A 15,106-nucleotide genomic window follows, 5' to 3' on the forward strand; every position below is an offset into this window, starting at 1 on the left:
GAACTTGGATGAAGTCCCATTTGGGGCACAACTTCAGACCAGATGTGCATGAACCAGCAGTTGTACGAGTGAAGTCAAAACGCACTAACGGATACCATCTTGAATGACATCACTGCACTTCGGGGAATTTCTCCTTGAAGCCGGTTTGAGTATCATCGGTGCGGGCCACTTTGGTTCAAACATTTATTTTTCAAAGTAAGTGTAAATGTTACAGTTCATCATCTAGGAAACATATTTACAGGTTTTGCAACAATACATAATAAATAAGGTTGTATAGGATATAGCAGATAGAAATGGTAAATAGTCTACAATGTACAGCAGCTTTGGCTAGCAAAAGTTCATTTTTCAAAAAAGAAAAACTCAAACTATAGTTTAGTATTAATAAATAAAGCTATGTGAAAAAATAAATAAGGTACCCTTCTGTCCTAATTTAAACTACTTTTTTTTTTCCTTTTTTTTTTTTTTACAGATAGAAGAAAAAAAGAGAGTTGCGTAAGCTTTGACAGTCGCCTCTTCATTTTAAAGCACATGGTCATGATTCACACAGACACAAATTTACTGAGTTACTAAAACACTTCAATATAAATTGGTCTCCAACCAATTTTGGCGATGGCAAATGTCTTTGTATTGAGAAAATTGGCAATGGATTGAGAACTCTGATCTAAAACCTTTTTCCGATGAAACCCCAGTTTGTTTCGTAAACGCTCCTCAGATTCTCTCCTTCCCTGTACTCATCAGATCGGTGCGGAGCCTTTAGCTGCAACAGCGTGTTCCCTTGAGTGGTTTAACATCTCCGTGGGCTTAATATGCCTATCAAATCCCTGATTAGGGACTTTATCCCCACAAGAATCCTGCAGGGAGCTCTCTATAAAAAAACTAAATAAAACACAAAGAAAAGTGCTACGTCTCTTTAAAATGCTCTAACGTGTATCAGTATTTACAGGTACTAGCGAGCTCCCCATACACTCTTCCACATCACATAATTCATGTGTATGTGACGGGTTGATGAGAACTATCCGTGATGCTGGACAACAATATCTATGCATCTTAATATTGGGTGAATATATCACTGCTTTTAGATTCCAAGATGGGGGCGAACACAGATATTGAATGATAACAAGATATGCATTAAGGCTATAGAATTAAGGCTTTAAAATGAATCAGTATTAACTATCTCTTAACATTCAGTGTGAACAGTAGCTCCACACACAGCTGTGCATGAAGTTATGAAGGGAGGCATGGTATCACATTCCTCATGGGCCCAGATGAAGCATCTGGCACCACTCTGCAGTAAATAAAATGGATGAACATCACTCCACTTAAACTGCGCTTTTTTTTGTAATGAAGTACAAGAAAAGATGAAGCCTATTGGCTACTGTATTGCGGACAAGGAGTTCTGTAAATGGAATGACTCGGCTCATTTGAAGGTAGAAACGAGGCTATTATTTGAGAAGCGTGTCCTTCCTGAACATTCATCGCGGGAATGTTTAGACTTGGTCATTTCACAATGTTTCAATCTGGCCCCGCGGAGACACCCATAATAAAAACGAGAGGTGGCCAAGAACAACACTACAACGAGTACAAATACCTTGGAAATGTACAAAAACTAAGACGGAAACCACACATTCTAAAGAGGGGGTCGGATCTGGGGGTCTATATAAAGCCTGTTGACTTGATTTGGCTGCTGAACCCAATTTGATCCAACTGGATGATCAGTTCTTTTGGCCTCCCTGCTAATGAAAATGATTACATCCACGAAGCACTGCTGAACTCAGGGGGAGGGCAGCATCCTCTATGCCCCCCTTTTAACTACGGCCCAAGCCCCTGTCCTAAAGCTTTTTTATGCTCCTCTTATTGCCTCAAAGTTCCAGTTTCAAAGGAGGCTATGACGAGCAATAATATTACAATGTTCACAGTCAAATTCTGATTCATACAGAGGAGCCTCTTTGGCTGCCTCCCTCTCTGTTTTAAAGCAGAGCCCCGGAGTGGCTGTGTCCTTTATATGTCCACCCGTCCGTGCACCTCCCATCGGCTCGCTCCACCAAAAAGAAAGAATATGGACATGTATTAAAAGAAACGGACGTCACATGCTTTGTCTCTTGCAGAGCATCCTCGGGTTCACACAGACAAGAAGGGTGGGAACAAGGCAGCGACGTCCAAGGTGTGTGTGTGTGTGCGCACTAGTCACCATGGATACAGCAGTAAGAGAGAGTGGGAGGTGGCGGACAGCTCTGATCTGCAGAGTTTGAGCTGCGTTTGCTGTTCTTCTTTAGCGCGGCGTCCAGTTGTTGCCCATGCTCAGCTTGGCCCTGGGGATGGTCATCTTGTCCGCACACGAGGAGCTCATTCCTGGAGGGAAATGGATGATGCCGCACTTGTTCTTCACATTCTGAAATTTGTTCTCCTTGGAGGGCTCCATGTAGACCACTGAGTTCTTGTTGATGTGCTTCTTTAGGATCACCGTCTAAGCAGGAACAGGAGAAAGAGCACAATACCTTTGTTGTTAGACTGACGCCGTAATTCAAGTCTCCATAGCTGGTTGGTGACACCACAACCTCATGTCATGGTAGAGTTGACAACTCCCTGTGGTCCATCCACAGGTTTACACTGTCCACGTTATTTATACGAGGGCGTCTGTCTAATTTATCCTAGTTTCAAGCCTTCGCAACCAACAAACTGATTCATGTAATTCATGGAGTAACTTCTCACCTTCTTTGGTGCACTGTAGCAGGACATCTGCACCCACTTCTTTTTCTTGTTGATGAGCAACGCCACAGCGATGAAGATGATGATGGCCAGGAGGAGACCTGCCAGGATCCAGGCGGCTGATTGGTAGATGACGGCCATCTCCGTTTGGCTGGGGTAATTCTCACCCAAACCTCGCTCATCTGTGGGACACAGACAACACCGATATCAGATATCAGTCCCCACAACAGAGAGCTTTTTCACTATGGTGCCCACCCCATTTAGCAGATCTAAATGGAAAACAGTTTATTCCTAGTGTTTGTCCATTAATCATTATTTTAGTTCAGCATGAGTTCGGCTAACTTTCAGCTATCCCCAACACTCTTTATAAGTATAAAACATATGCACATTCAATGAGCAGGTACCTGTATCCGCGGTGATGGGCGGTACAGTGACAGTGGTGATCCGCACCGCACTCTTCACTGTAATGGCAGCTGTTGTCTTGGGGGCCTTGGTAGACACCGTCACCGTCACTGGCGTTGTGATTTCTGTTCAAACAGAGGTAAGATCTGTTACCAATATCGCTGGTGTGATGCAAAAACATTCCAGACATCAACCTGCCAACCTGTGAGTTCGTGTATGAAACCCCCGTGTGTGTCTCTGCTTGATAAGCTGTGTTCACGGGCACCGTCCCCTTAACTTCAACTGTACAGATTTGTAAAGGCATTACGTCAAAAGCTCTGTTGTCCGCGGGGGCAAACAACAAAAACAAAGGCCAGAAAACGGCAACATATCGGGGCGAACAATGGGAGCCTATGCGGAGGGTTTTCCTCTAGAGGAAAAGCCGACACGGAGCTTTGCCTTCCTGTGCCGCCGCAGAGAGAGCGTTGCGGGCCGCCTCACCCGGGGACAGGAAACACGCGTGAATGTGCGGATGCTCGAGGAATGTTTTTGCTCCGAGCAGATCCGTGTGTGTATGTCGCATGGAATGTTGTTTGCCAATGACGGGTGTTTGCCCATGTAGCGCCAGAAGCTGGCGTTCCCTCAGTTACGCCCTCTTTCTGACATGTAGCGTTATGAACTATAACTTTCCCAACAACAGGCCGTGCCTTGTTCCAGTGGTACCACTTGTTATAAAAAGGGACGGCAGCTTTGCACAACTTTGACTGTTCTTGTTCCCAAGTTTGTGGAAGTGTTACATAAACTACATATAAACTCAACGTTTATTTTGAATGTAAAATACACAAAGCGGCATCTTTGACACACAAATACTTATAAAGGCCTCTTTCTCTTTAAGGAGACGCACCTCCATACTCACCGAGACAGTGTGGGCAGCACTGGCCCTTGCGTAAGACGGGCACCCTGCAGTTGGCAGCCGGACAGCGCTGAGAGAAACACTGAATGGTGCCGTTGTTGCAGGTGCAGCTGGTGCAGGCGTTGGCCTTCCAGGAGTCCCCAGACAGCAGCACGTCTCCATCGCTGGTTATGCAGTACTCCTGCTGGCTGTTGTTCACTGGCAACAAGGGGCTCAGCTCTGTGGTTGCACACAGGCATGGAACGGGTTAATAATGAAAACACACAAAGACACTGTGTGCGACGTCGTGGTGCAGTCTATTTCCTCCACTTAATAGGAGTTGGCAACGTAAGGTTATAGCCTAAGTTTAGCTTTTAGAGAATTGCCATTTTCAAAGAAAACCCCTCATTTTGTCTGAGTTATATATAGCTGCTTCTTTAGTGGCCTGCTTCAGCATGACTCCTGCATTTATCCCAGCTGTAAAACAAAGTTATTGGGGGTTACGTTCGAGATAAGATGCTTTACTGTATGTTAAACACAGACACAAGTCCCTCCATATGGCAGAAGTCACTGTAGTCGAAGGCCTTATCTCTCCCTCTCGTCAGACCCCTCGCTGGCCTGAGATCTATGGCCTTCTCACGACCAAAGACTTTAGATAGCGTGTACACGCTGCACTACCCTACATGCATCACAGCGCCTGTCAGTGAGATGTGTATTATTCCCACATTCCTGGTGACCGGGCCCATGCATATATCAAAGGCTGGCCTCTGACAATCTGCTTTTGTGAAGGGAGATGCAGGGAGATAAGGCGGGCCCGGCATTCTCAAGGAGCAGCTCTCAGGCGCAGTCATGCGTTGCTGATTTGTGGGCCTCTTGCTCGGGAGTACTTGGGATATGTTGATTCTAAGTGTGCGACAAGAGGCTTGAGTGTTTGGGTACGGTCGTAAATAAAACACGCGTGTGTGGTTTTGCGTTCGCCGAGACGTTTGTGTCAAAGTTTATTCCCATAACCGGAGGAATAGCAGCGATTCAGTGATATCCGTTACATTCCGTCACATGAGAGAGTTGGGTGAACCTCCGCTGTGGACCACTGGGTGAAAGTAGTCCACGTGTGCTGCAGCCTGCCTGGAGGAGCACTATGTGAATCCAACCGGTCTTGGCTGGTTTCTTTATGAGACCGTGTGCCTGACATTAAACTGCTCGACAGAGTGCAACATGCAAGACCTTCCAAAACCACATGCTGATAGCACATCCAAAACAGATTTGTACTTCCCCACCCACTACCCTTGTAACCTGTGACGCCCACTGAGTTTTTATCTGAAATTGCCACTGCTTTCCTGGAGCCTTTTTCTTTTTCTGTTACCTGGGCATACGTGGCAACAGGTGTCCTTGTTCCTGATCGGTGTCTGGCAGAGAGCCGGGGGACACACTTCGGTGTCGCACAGGACACGTCCCTTCCTGCAGGTGCACCGTGTGCACTCGTCCAGGTTCCAGGTTTCTCCCTCCACATAGAACTCCCCCCCAGGTGCTCTGCACACCACCATGTCCATCCCCTCTAGCTGACCGCTGCCTGACTCATCTACAGTAGAAAGAGGAGGGAGGGAAAGAAAGGAAACAGTCATGTGTGCGCCATTTCAAATTCACAGTCTAGTCCGGACCAAACTGAAATTCATTCACAGCAATAACTCCTACAGGATGAAGTACAATCTCGAGAGAGGAAACGGAGTCATAGGTTATTGGAATAAAGATGCGTGGGAGATCACTGGCCATTAACAAGAAGCCTCGGGCAGTTTTTGGGTGGTGTCCAAGTTGTGTTTTTGACACTGGTTTAGTTAAAAACATCTTTCTGTCCAGCAGAGTACCAGACATCTGCAAAGAGTTAGCCTGTTCGTCCCCTGACTGCAAAGTGTGTGTAGCTCCTGAAAGTTGTAGACATTCTTTCACTCCTAAATATTTGAACAGCCAACTGAGTCACTCCTCCATAAATATCCCGAATGAGTTGGAGGGTTGTGGATAAAAAAAAAAAAAAAAAGAAGTGTGGGTGTGGATCAGTGTGCCTTCCCTTTTTAGAGAAACAGACAGAGACTGTGTGTTAGAGAGTTTAAGTAGCCTGCAAGTCTAAGACCTAAAAGCTAGCTAATGATCCAAAGCTCGCTGCTGAGTGAGCTGATAGAGGACTGGATACTTTGTATTGCCAGATATGCGCGCGCGTGTGTGTGTGTGTGTGTGTGTGTGTGTGTGTGTGCACGTACAAACTGACATGTGTATTAATGACAACTCATTTCTAACAAGTAATTGAGTGTCAAATTGAAGGGGACTCTGAGAACGCAGACCTCCCCCAAGGCCAAGCACTATCTCGCAATGTTAACGAAAGTGGAAAGTAATCTGTGTGTCCGCCCTGTGATTCAGAATCTAAACGTCTGGGTTCTTCCTTGGGAATCTGGCAAAAGTGCGACAGTAACATTTTGACAAACAGAAAAACAAACCAAACCGATATCATAACCTCCTTGGTGGAGATGAAAAATGGTTCAAATGTTGTATGTCGACACATGGAGCGGTGACCTTGATGTCGAGGGCTTTATGAGAATGAAAAAGAATGCACATGAAACAGTGAATCTGAACTTCCACCAGTGGTTTTCCAAAATGAAGGATCAAACAGGCTGGTTAAAACTTTTGTAGTTTTGGCCATCGTTTTTATTGAGGGTTTGTTTAAAGACGTCTCACTGTGTTATGTTTTAGTCTTCTGAGCGATGGCATTTACAGATCACGAGAATTAACTCGATGACTACAATTTTTTTTAGCTTTTTACCAACAGGAATAATGCCCCAAACGAGAAGACTATGAACCAGACATTGTCTTTAAACTGGATGTAATTTAAAACTGGCAAAAAACGTTTTAAAACGGGATCTAAAATAAAGTCACATTTGAGTTGCAGAGACTTACCCTCACAGGTAGGACAACACTGGTCAGGCCTCACAACTGGATGAGAACAGCTGGGCACGGGGCAGGATATGAGCACGCACATCTCCCGTCCGGAGTGGCAGTAGCAGTCACGACAACCGTCGTGCCAGCCGTCACCTTCCTGGTATCGGTGCCCGTTGGAGGTGAGGCAGTAGCGGGGAATCGGGGCAGGGGCAGTGGTGCTTGGGACGTGGCCACTTTCTAAAGACAGAAACAAGAAAGGTTCAGACATTACTGGGGTGGCTGAGGAATGTGAAACAGCTGTGCGACACCTCAACAAAACAACATAGCCTGCTATGGCAAGGTATCCTACAAATGCACTGTGGAATTTCATTAAGTGCATTTATGATTTACAGTCAAATGCGCCAGTATTATTGTATTATGTCCAATTTCATGAGACGCTAAATTGAGAGCTAAGTGGTTGTGGTTCCATACACCAGAACAAGCCCGAGTCTGGAATATTTGATCTTCCTTTATTGCCTATTTATGTCACAACAATCCATTTTCAATCCAGCCACGAATAAAGCTTGAACAATTTCTGTCAACTGACAAACAAAAACGAATAAGGTTGTAGCTGAGGGACACGTTGAGCTAATGAAGGGGCCCGGCAACTGCCGACAACATGTGTTGGCTCTCAACAAACACAGTCAACTAAATCGTGTCGCAGAGTCCAGGCAGATGTGTCGCGTCTCTTCTATTTAAATCTTGACAAAACACACACGAAACAAAACATGCTTCCACAAAACGTTTCTTTTCGTATGGCCGTATGGTGCGTTTGTATTCATCCGTCGGAAACAGAAGTGCATGCCCTCACCCCGATCCGCCCTGCGTGGCTTCGTCTTGGCCCCCACCAAACACCCTCCGCCCTCATGTACATAAAACACAGCACTACTAATCTAATCTATTTCAACAGTCCACGGAGAGAGGCTGGTACGAGAGTTTCAGCATCAGGTAAGCAGCAGTTTATAGTCTGTGTGGCGTCCCTCTATTTGCGGAGATGAGGTGCCAGCTGCACTGTTCAACTCACCACAGGAAAACCTCAGGACTATTTGAAGCTGAAATATTTATAATGCAGCTAAACTGGCAAAACAAACACATCTCTTAAAATGTGGCGCAGCATAAATATGGCATCTGCAAACTTGCTTTAAACTGGGAAAGGGATCGAATTAGAGTGGCGCACACAGCCCCCGGCTGAAGCTAAACACCAACAAGAATCAAAACAAGCACACATAAAAGTCTCCTCAGAAGAGCACCAGAAGGTCACAGGAAATCAAAGCTGCAGCTCAGAGGCAGACAGAGCTCTCCTATCTCAGGCCATCGCAACGCCCCGTACGCTGCTACCGTGACGAACATGTGTTGAAACTGTAGTTATGGATCAGAATATATGTATAACTCTTAAGATGTAGCTATCATCAATTGAAAGTAGAGGTGATGTATTGGTATATCGGAAGTTTTTTATGTTAAGATTTGTTATGTTTGATTGAAAACTTTGGCCTGAGACTGGTGACCAACGGAAGGTCAATATTTCCAAACCGGCACGGCTCGTCCTCTGAGGATCATGAATATCCACAGCAAGCTAAATTGTTAGGAATAATCAATCCCGATATGTTGTGAAAGCATCAGCAATCATCCCCAAACCATTGTCACATTATTGCTATTGAGGTTTTATCCGGTTAGAACGATTCAATCAGTTACCTTTACACGTGCAGATGGAGCAGCCCTTCCTGTTCTGTCTGTAGCCGTCGTTGCAGTGCTTGTCACAGGTGAAGGGAGGACACTTGATACAGCGACACATCTCACAGCCATGCTTGTTCCTCCTGTAGGACAAACAAATGATGAAGCACACACATGTAAAAAAAACAAAATTACTCAAAGCACGTGACAGGAAGTAAAAGAAAAAGACACTCCTGTGCAGCTCGAATGATGAGATGAACAGATGAGATGAGCTGCGGGTTGATACTAGTGGAAAAACCCAGATGAAAGAATGACCTGTATGTAGACGTCTCTCGTCCTGGGAACCTTCTCCATCCCTCCCTGTCTCATTCAGCCTCCCTCCCTCGCGGTAAGTGATGGTACCCATTATCATGAAGCCGTGGCCTCACTAGGGCTAGGTAATGACTGTTAATCTTAATCTGCCAGGGCAGCATAAATAAAATAAACCCTCGAAAACCCACGGACGGTGCTGTGTCCCACAAAGAGGACAGAGCATCTCGGGCTCAGCACACAGTGGACCCTATCTATGCTGAAACAGCGATAACAGCTTTTGAAACAACATTGTGAGGCCTCGGCCAGTGCCTCACTGTACAAATACAGAGACAGAGAGTGCTGCGACCTTAGAGCAAGGCTTTGTTTAAAGATGGTGTGTGGAATGCCAAGCAGCGCTTTGGGCTCCAGAGGGATGGAGGGCCCCGGGGCCCCCGGGAGCCCCCGGGGCCCTGGCACTGCTGGCTCGGCACAATTTCCAGTGTGCACAGCAACTGTGTTGACCAGAAGAATGCCATTCACGACCCGAGAGGTCACAGGGATGATTCTTTTGAGCTATGATGGACGGAAAACACAACTTCAGCCGTAGAAACTGCACTGAGAGTGTTCTTCACCTGGACTGGTAACACCAGAGCGCAGTGCTCAGAGTGTACACTCATCCTGTTTTGGAAGCCTGCAACTTCAGTGTTGAATATGTACATTACAGTACCCACAGGATGTCATCGCTACAACCAATATAAACACAGAGAGCCTTTGTGCCTTTTGTTTCCTTGTGGTGGCTGCATGCAGAGGTCCTGTGTGAGAAGACAGATCTGCATTGTAAGGCTGGCAAGCTCTTCGAGGATTTCAGACTTCTGAGGCTAGACCGAAACAGCTGCTTATGAAGGATGAAGCCACTACTTCCTGCTCTTCTTTTCCCCACCGGGCCCCCCTCATCCTCTCTTCTATCCGCTCCTCTGGTATCCCACACAGGCATATCGGGCCCATCTCGGGCTTTTGGCTCCGCAGAGCAGGGTTGAGGTACCCGAAAGAATCACAACTGCATACGTTTCATGAAGGCCGCTTTTGTCCCGATGCGTTTTTTGATCGTTGCTTTGAGACGCTGATTTATGAAATGAGAGTGGAGCCCGGAGACCGAGCGTGCCGATAGAGAGCACTTCCAGATGTTTGATTGGGGTAAAATGGGATTAGGGGGAGATGCGTTGCAAGGGGCCGAGAGGCTGGTGAGGACCCCACAGTGAATCACTCACACACAAACACAGATTTAGAGACCTGGGCTTTGCCACCAAGTTAGGCCCTTTGATCTTGGATGCCAAACTATTGCTGCAATAGCCTGTTCCACTTCCTTTAGACAGGACCCAACAGGCACGGACCTCTGGCCATCACTTGATAATATAAGTATTAAACTTGTAATCCAACCATACCAATTTGAATACAGGAGGTAAATGGTACAGCCAAAAACAGATTTTAAGGTGCAACCATTTTCCGTTGCACTGTACACGATGAAACTGATCACATCTCACCAACATAACAGAATTTCCAAACATCACTGTCTGCTTAGATTGTTCTGTTTTATGAGAATGTTAAACCAAAGTGTATATTTCCTGAACAATTTGCATGTTATTATACCTTGGCATGGTTAAAAGAAATACTGCATCCATCTTAATAAATGACTGCTTTCAATGCACCACACCCAGCCAGCTCGCTACATGACAGATGATGGAGTCTCATTCATCTCACAACGTTTTGAATCGGAGGAGCACACTGGGACCAGAGAGGCCGATTGGACTGCTTATGCTGGGACCAGAGAGGCCGATTGGACTGCTTATGCTGGGACCAGAGAGGCCGATTGGACTGCTTATGCTGGGACCAGAGAGGCCGATTGGACTGCTTATGCTGGGACCAGAGAGGCCGATTGGACTGCTTATACTGGGACCAGAGAGGCCGATTGGACTGCTTATACTGGGACCAGAGAGGCCGATTGGACTGCTTATGCTGGGACCAGAGAGGCAGATTGGACTGCTTATACTGGGACCAGAGAGGCCGATTGGACTGCTTATACTGGGACCAGAGAGGCAGATTGGACTGCTTATACTGGGACCAGAGAGGCCGATTGGACTGCTTATACTGGGACCAGAGAGGCCGATTGGACTGCTTATACTGGGACCAGAGAGGCCGATTGGACTGCTTATACTGGGACCAGAGAGGCAGATTGGACTGCTTATACTGGGACCAGAGAGGCCGATTGGACTGCTTATACTGGGACCAGAGAGGCCGATTGGACTGCTTATGCTGGGACCAGAGAGGCCGATTGGACTGCTTATACTGGGACCAGAGAGGCCGATTGGACTGCTTATGCTGGGACCAGAGAGGCCGATTGGACTGCTTATACTGGGACCAGAGAGGCCGATTGGACTGCTTATGCTGGGACCAGAGAGGCCGGTTGGACTGCTTATGCTGGGACCAGAGAGGCCGATTGGACTGCTTATGCTGGGACCAGAGAGGCCGGTTGGACTGCTTATATTTCGGGTTGAGAATGAACGAGTGGAGAAGTTGACTTTGCGGTGCCATTCAGACAGGTGAGTACCACACTACACTGCTAAACTCTCCTGATGAAAACGTCAGCAACCACTTCGTTCATAGTAAACTGCAGTCTCTGCTTTGCTGAAATAAAAGTAATCTATTTAAAGTAACAATACTTTATGACATGAGTACAATATTCTCGTGCTCTTTGCACATCTGCGGATGCCTTTGAACGTGTTGAAAACATGGATGAGAGAAGGTGGGAGAAATGAGAAAGCCACAGGGTGACAGGGCCTACTTACACATATCCATAGGGGCAGGTCTTAGTGCAGGTCAAGGGGCGGCACTTGGACACGGGAATGCTGCATTCGCACACCTCACAGCCGAAATCATCCGTCTTATATCCCACTGGGCATTGGAGGGAACAGTATTTTCCCAGGTCAGGGCAGGAGTCATCTGAAAGAGTTGAGGGAGAGGTCATCTGACCAGGGGCACATCAATCCATCAAAGGCAAAGGCACAAGTGTCTAGGGGGCTCCTCACAGGAACATTCTTGTGACCGAGACTGTCGCCAATGTATGCAAATAAACCGTCATGAATATGAACATGTCTTTGTTGCTGTCTAAACCAAGTAGGTTGGCAAATTGTGCAGCGCTGTATGTCCACCATTATAATACAAGAAGCAGCGTGTCAGAAGAGACGTATGATCTTCATGCTACTGCAAGTCAGTCCCTGGAAATGTAACCCCCTTAAGGTTCAACGTAAAGCGAGGAAAGTGAACTTACTGTTGAGGCACTGGCAGAGCAGGCATCCATTTATGTCAGGTTGAAAGCCGTAGGGACAGTCATTCCCTGACAGGGAGCAGTTTTCCAGGGGAAGGCATAGCAGGGGGCTGACTGTTTCGTAAGAAGGCTCTAGAGAACAAAAGAGATGATGGACGGTTAAGAATTCAGTATAAAAAAAACAAGCTGTGATTTTCTTTTATATATATGTGTGTGCTAGAATCCCATCAGGTGCTCTTCCTCATTGATGCTTTTTGTGCCAACTGTAATAGCTACCTATTTACACTGCTCTTATTTTGGACGAAACAGTGATTACAGGTAAATGTAGAGCAATTACACCAGGGTGGGTAGCACTGTAATGGGGGTTCTACCTCGCCGTCTTATTGCTTGGAACTGTCTCCCATTAATAAGTTGAATGCGTCTGAAAAGCCTGCTTTAGCTCGAGGACTACCAGTGAGGACAATAGAGTGTCCCCCCCCTGGTATGGAGTTCGACAGCCCGGACCCCTCTTGAATCAGGGCCAGCTTCATTGTGAAGCCACACTGAGCGAGGCCAGTTTGGAGCACACATACATAGCACCATAGCCATTCCCGTCAAACGTCTGTTGCCACGTTCAGTGGGAGGAGCAGCCCAACGAGCTGGAACTAATTACGCTCACAAAAAAAGAAAAAAAGGATCCACTTCAATTATCCAGCCTACTGCGTTATAAGCACGGCGCAGGCTCACACACACAGGTGGGTCTCATTTTGGCGGGCAGGGGTAATAAAGGAACACAAAGAACCCTGCAGCTTAAAGAATGCTCTGAGGCCTCCTCTTTAATGAGCCCATGCCGACACGGCCTCTGTAGCAAAGCTGCGGGGCCACAGGAGCCTCCGACATGTGGTATGTGGGATAATGTGCGCCTCATAGCTGTGCGCTATACGTTAGATGTGATTTCATATAAAAAGGCCAACACAACGCTCTACCTTCACAGAAAGGACAGCACTCTCCGGGGATCTTCACAGGGTATTGGCAGCTCTGTTTGCAGGCCATGGCCGTGCAGTGTGGTTCTCCATCCACACACTGGCAGAAGGTGCAGTCGTCCTCTTTCCACTGCTCCTCGTGGGGCCGCAGCTTGTTATTCACCCAGCAACTGGCCTTAGTGCTGTCCATCGACAGTAACTCCACATCTGAGAGGACAGAAAGACACATTGTGGGTATGGCTGGGGCAATATATCGATATGAAATCGATAGCGTGAAAGGAGACGGAATATCGTCGATTTTGGATATCTTAATGAGGCATAAGTGTTTTCTTTTCCTGGTTTTAAAAGGCTGCGTTACAGTAAAGTGATGTGATTTTTTTTTTAACTTACCAGAATGTTCCTGCTGTTCTGTCATTTGCTTTTACCCACTTCGTCATTATATCCACATTTCTGATGATCATGTATTAAAAAACTTAATTGCGTAAACATTTTGGAAAAGCACCAATGGTCAACCATTAAATATCGCCATCGAGGTATTTGGTCTGAAATATTGTGATACTCTCCACATCGCCCAACCCTCATTGTTGGGCGAGGAAGTGAATCTTTGATCTGATTCTCAGCAAAGTCACATGTATCGTTTGGTTTGGCTGTGACTTGAATTTAAACCCAAGCTGCAATCCAATTAACCTACATCCTCTACTGTAATTGAATTAGCAGGAGACCGAGTGAGAGCAGAGCTGAAGGAAGCAGGATACTCCATGAGGGAGCTAACAAGATATGGAAACTGGCTTGTCATCAAGAGCTGCTGAATTTAGATGTTTTATCTACATTTACAAGTGGGGAGAGGCCCCTGGCTTTGCGACAACATACAAAGGGATTTAAATTGAAATGAGACATGTTTTATGGTACTGCCGTGTTGTCCTGAGAGAGATTTGATCATTGTAAAAACAGCAAGCGTGATGACGTCCATAACTGCTGCTCCCCACAGTGTCCGCTCACCTTTTGTCTGAACGCTTGAACTCCTCCATGCGACTTTCAGCCGTGACCCCTCAGGTCGAAGGTGTTTCGATCGATTTTGGTCCGAAGCAAAAGAAAGCACTTTGTATTGAGGGAGCTACATTTTTAGATCCGTAGGCATTCGTTTGGGACAGTTTCAAAGCCAATCTGTGAGGCCATTCTGCTCAGCTTGAGGTGGTGTATGATGCCTGAGCCTTTCTTTAAATTGACTATAAACCGTTTAAATTGTTTTTGTTACACTGTTTATTGGTAACGGAGGAAGGTTAGAAGTAGGTCTCAGCATTTTCTCTGTGTGTTGGCGTGAAACTAAAGTATGTTCATGTTTCTGTGTGTTTATGAGTTTTGTGCGGTTTACTGAATGTGTGTCAGAGGGTGAAACGGTGCTGTGTATTGTGCACAGGGGGTCCTATTTTCCCTATCTGATCCCAGCTGAGTTTTGGCTGCTGAAGTTCCTTCCATCTGGCAGTGATTAACATGGACAGGATCCATTTTTCTTGATCGTCGCTGGACTATGACCCTTATTATGAAACTTTAAAGGGTTGCGTCAGGATTTTATCATTTTACTTAAGCTGGGGGACTCATGAGAAAAAAAAAAAAATATGTTGGATATTGTCGTTGTTTTGTGCACATTACTGGTTCAGCTCCAAAAAAGTTCAATTTCCTTCATAAGGTCTACTCATGCTTTTTTGCTAAGCTCAGCTGTCTGCCGCTGCCTTTGAGAGTGCTAAGAACGAACCAAAACAGTAAAGCTGTAAAAACATTGAATTGAAGACATCAAAGTGTCCAGTGATAATTCTCTGTGGGTTTGTCATCGATAGGTATTTCAAATCGTCATTTGATTTACTGTTAGAAATATTGATTAGTACATCTTTTAAGTATAATCTCAACCAGGTAGCCTTG

At 46.1% G+C, this 15,106-nt stretch overlaps 1 protein-coding gene across 2 annotated transcripts in view; it reads right to left on the reverse strand.

Moving 5' to 3' along the window:
• Window positions 1-175: 175 nt before the first annotated feature.
• The window catches only part of LOC306790419 (cysteine-rich motor neuron 1 protein), a 32,304-nt gene continuing 17,373 nt past the window's right edge, over window positions 176-15,106 (reverse strand). For both annotated transcript variants that reach the window (XM_079286672.1, XM_079286671.1), the window contains 10 exons: window positions 13,193-13,396; window positions 12,231-12,359; window positions 11,749-11,902; window positions 8,636-8,757; window positions 6,923-7,141; window positions 5,343-5,558; window positions 4,004-4,219; window positions 3,111-3,233; window positions 2,710-2,888; window positions 176-2,464 (listed from right to left, as the gene is read on the reverse strand). In XM_079286672.1, coding sequence (XP_079142798.1) covers window positions 2,270-2,464; window positions 2,710-2,888; window positions 3,111-3,233; window positions 4,004-4,219; window positions 5,343-5,558; window positions 6,923-7,141; window positions 8,636-8,757; window positions 11,749-11,902; window positions 12,231-12,359; window positions 13,193-13,396 — 1,757 coding nt within the window. In that variant the 3' untranslated portion in view covers window positions 176-2,269. The remainder of the gene's footprint in view (window positions 2,465-2,709; window positions 2,889-3,110; window positions 3,234-4,003; window positions 4,220-5,342; window positions 5,559-6,922; window positions 7,142-8,635; window positions 8,758-11,748; window positions 11,903-12,230; window positions 12,360-13,192; window positions 13,397-15,106) is intronic.

The sequence above is a fragment of the Melanostigma gelatinosum genome, assembly GCF_949748355.1.
Source record: "Melanostigma gelatinosum genome assembly, chromosome: 16".
NCBI classification, from domain to species: Eukaryota; Metazoa; Chordata; class Actinopteri; order Perciformes; family Zoarcidae; genus Melanostigma; species Melanostigma gelatinosum.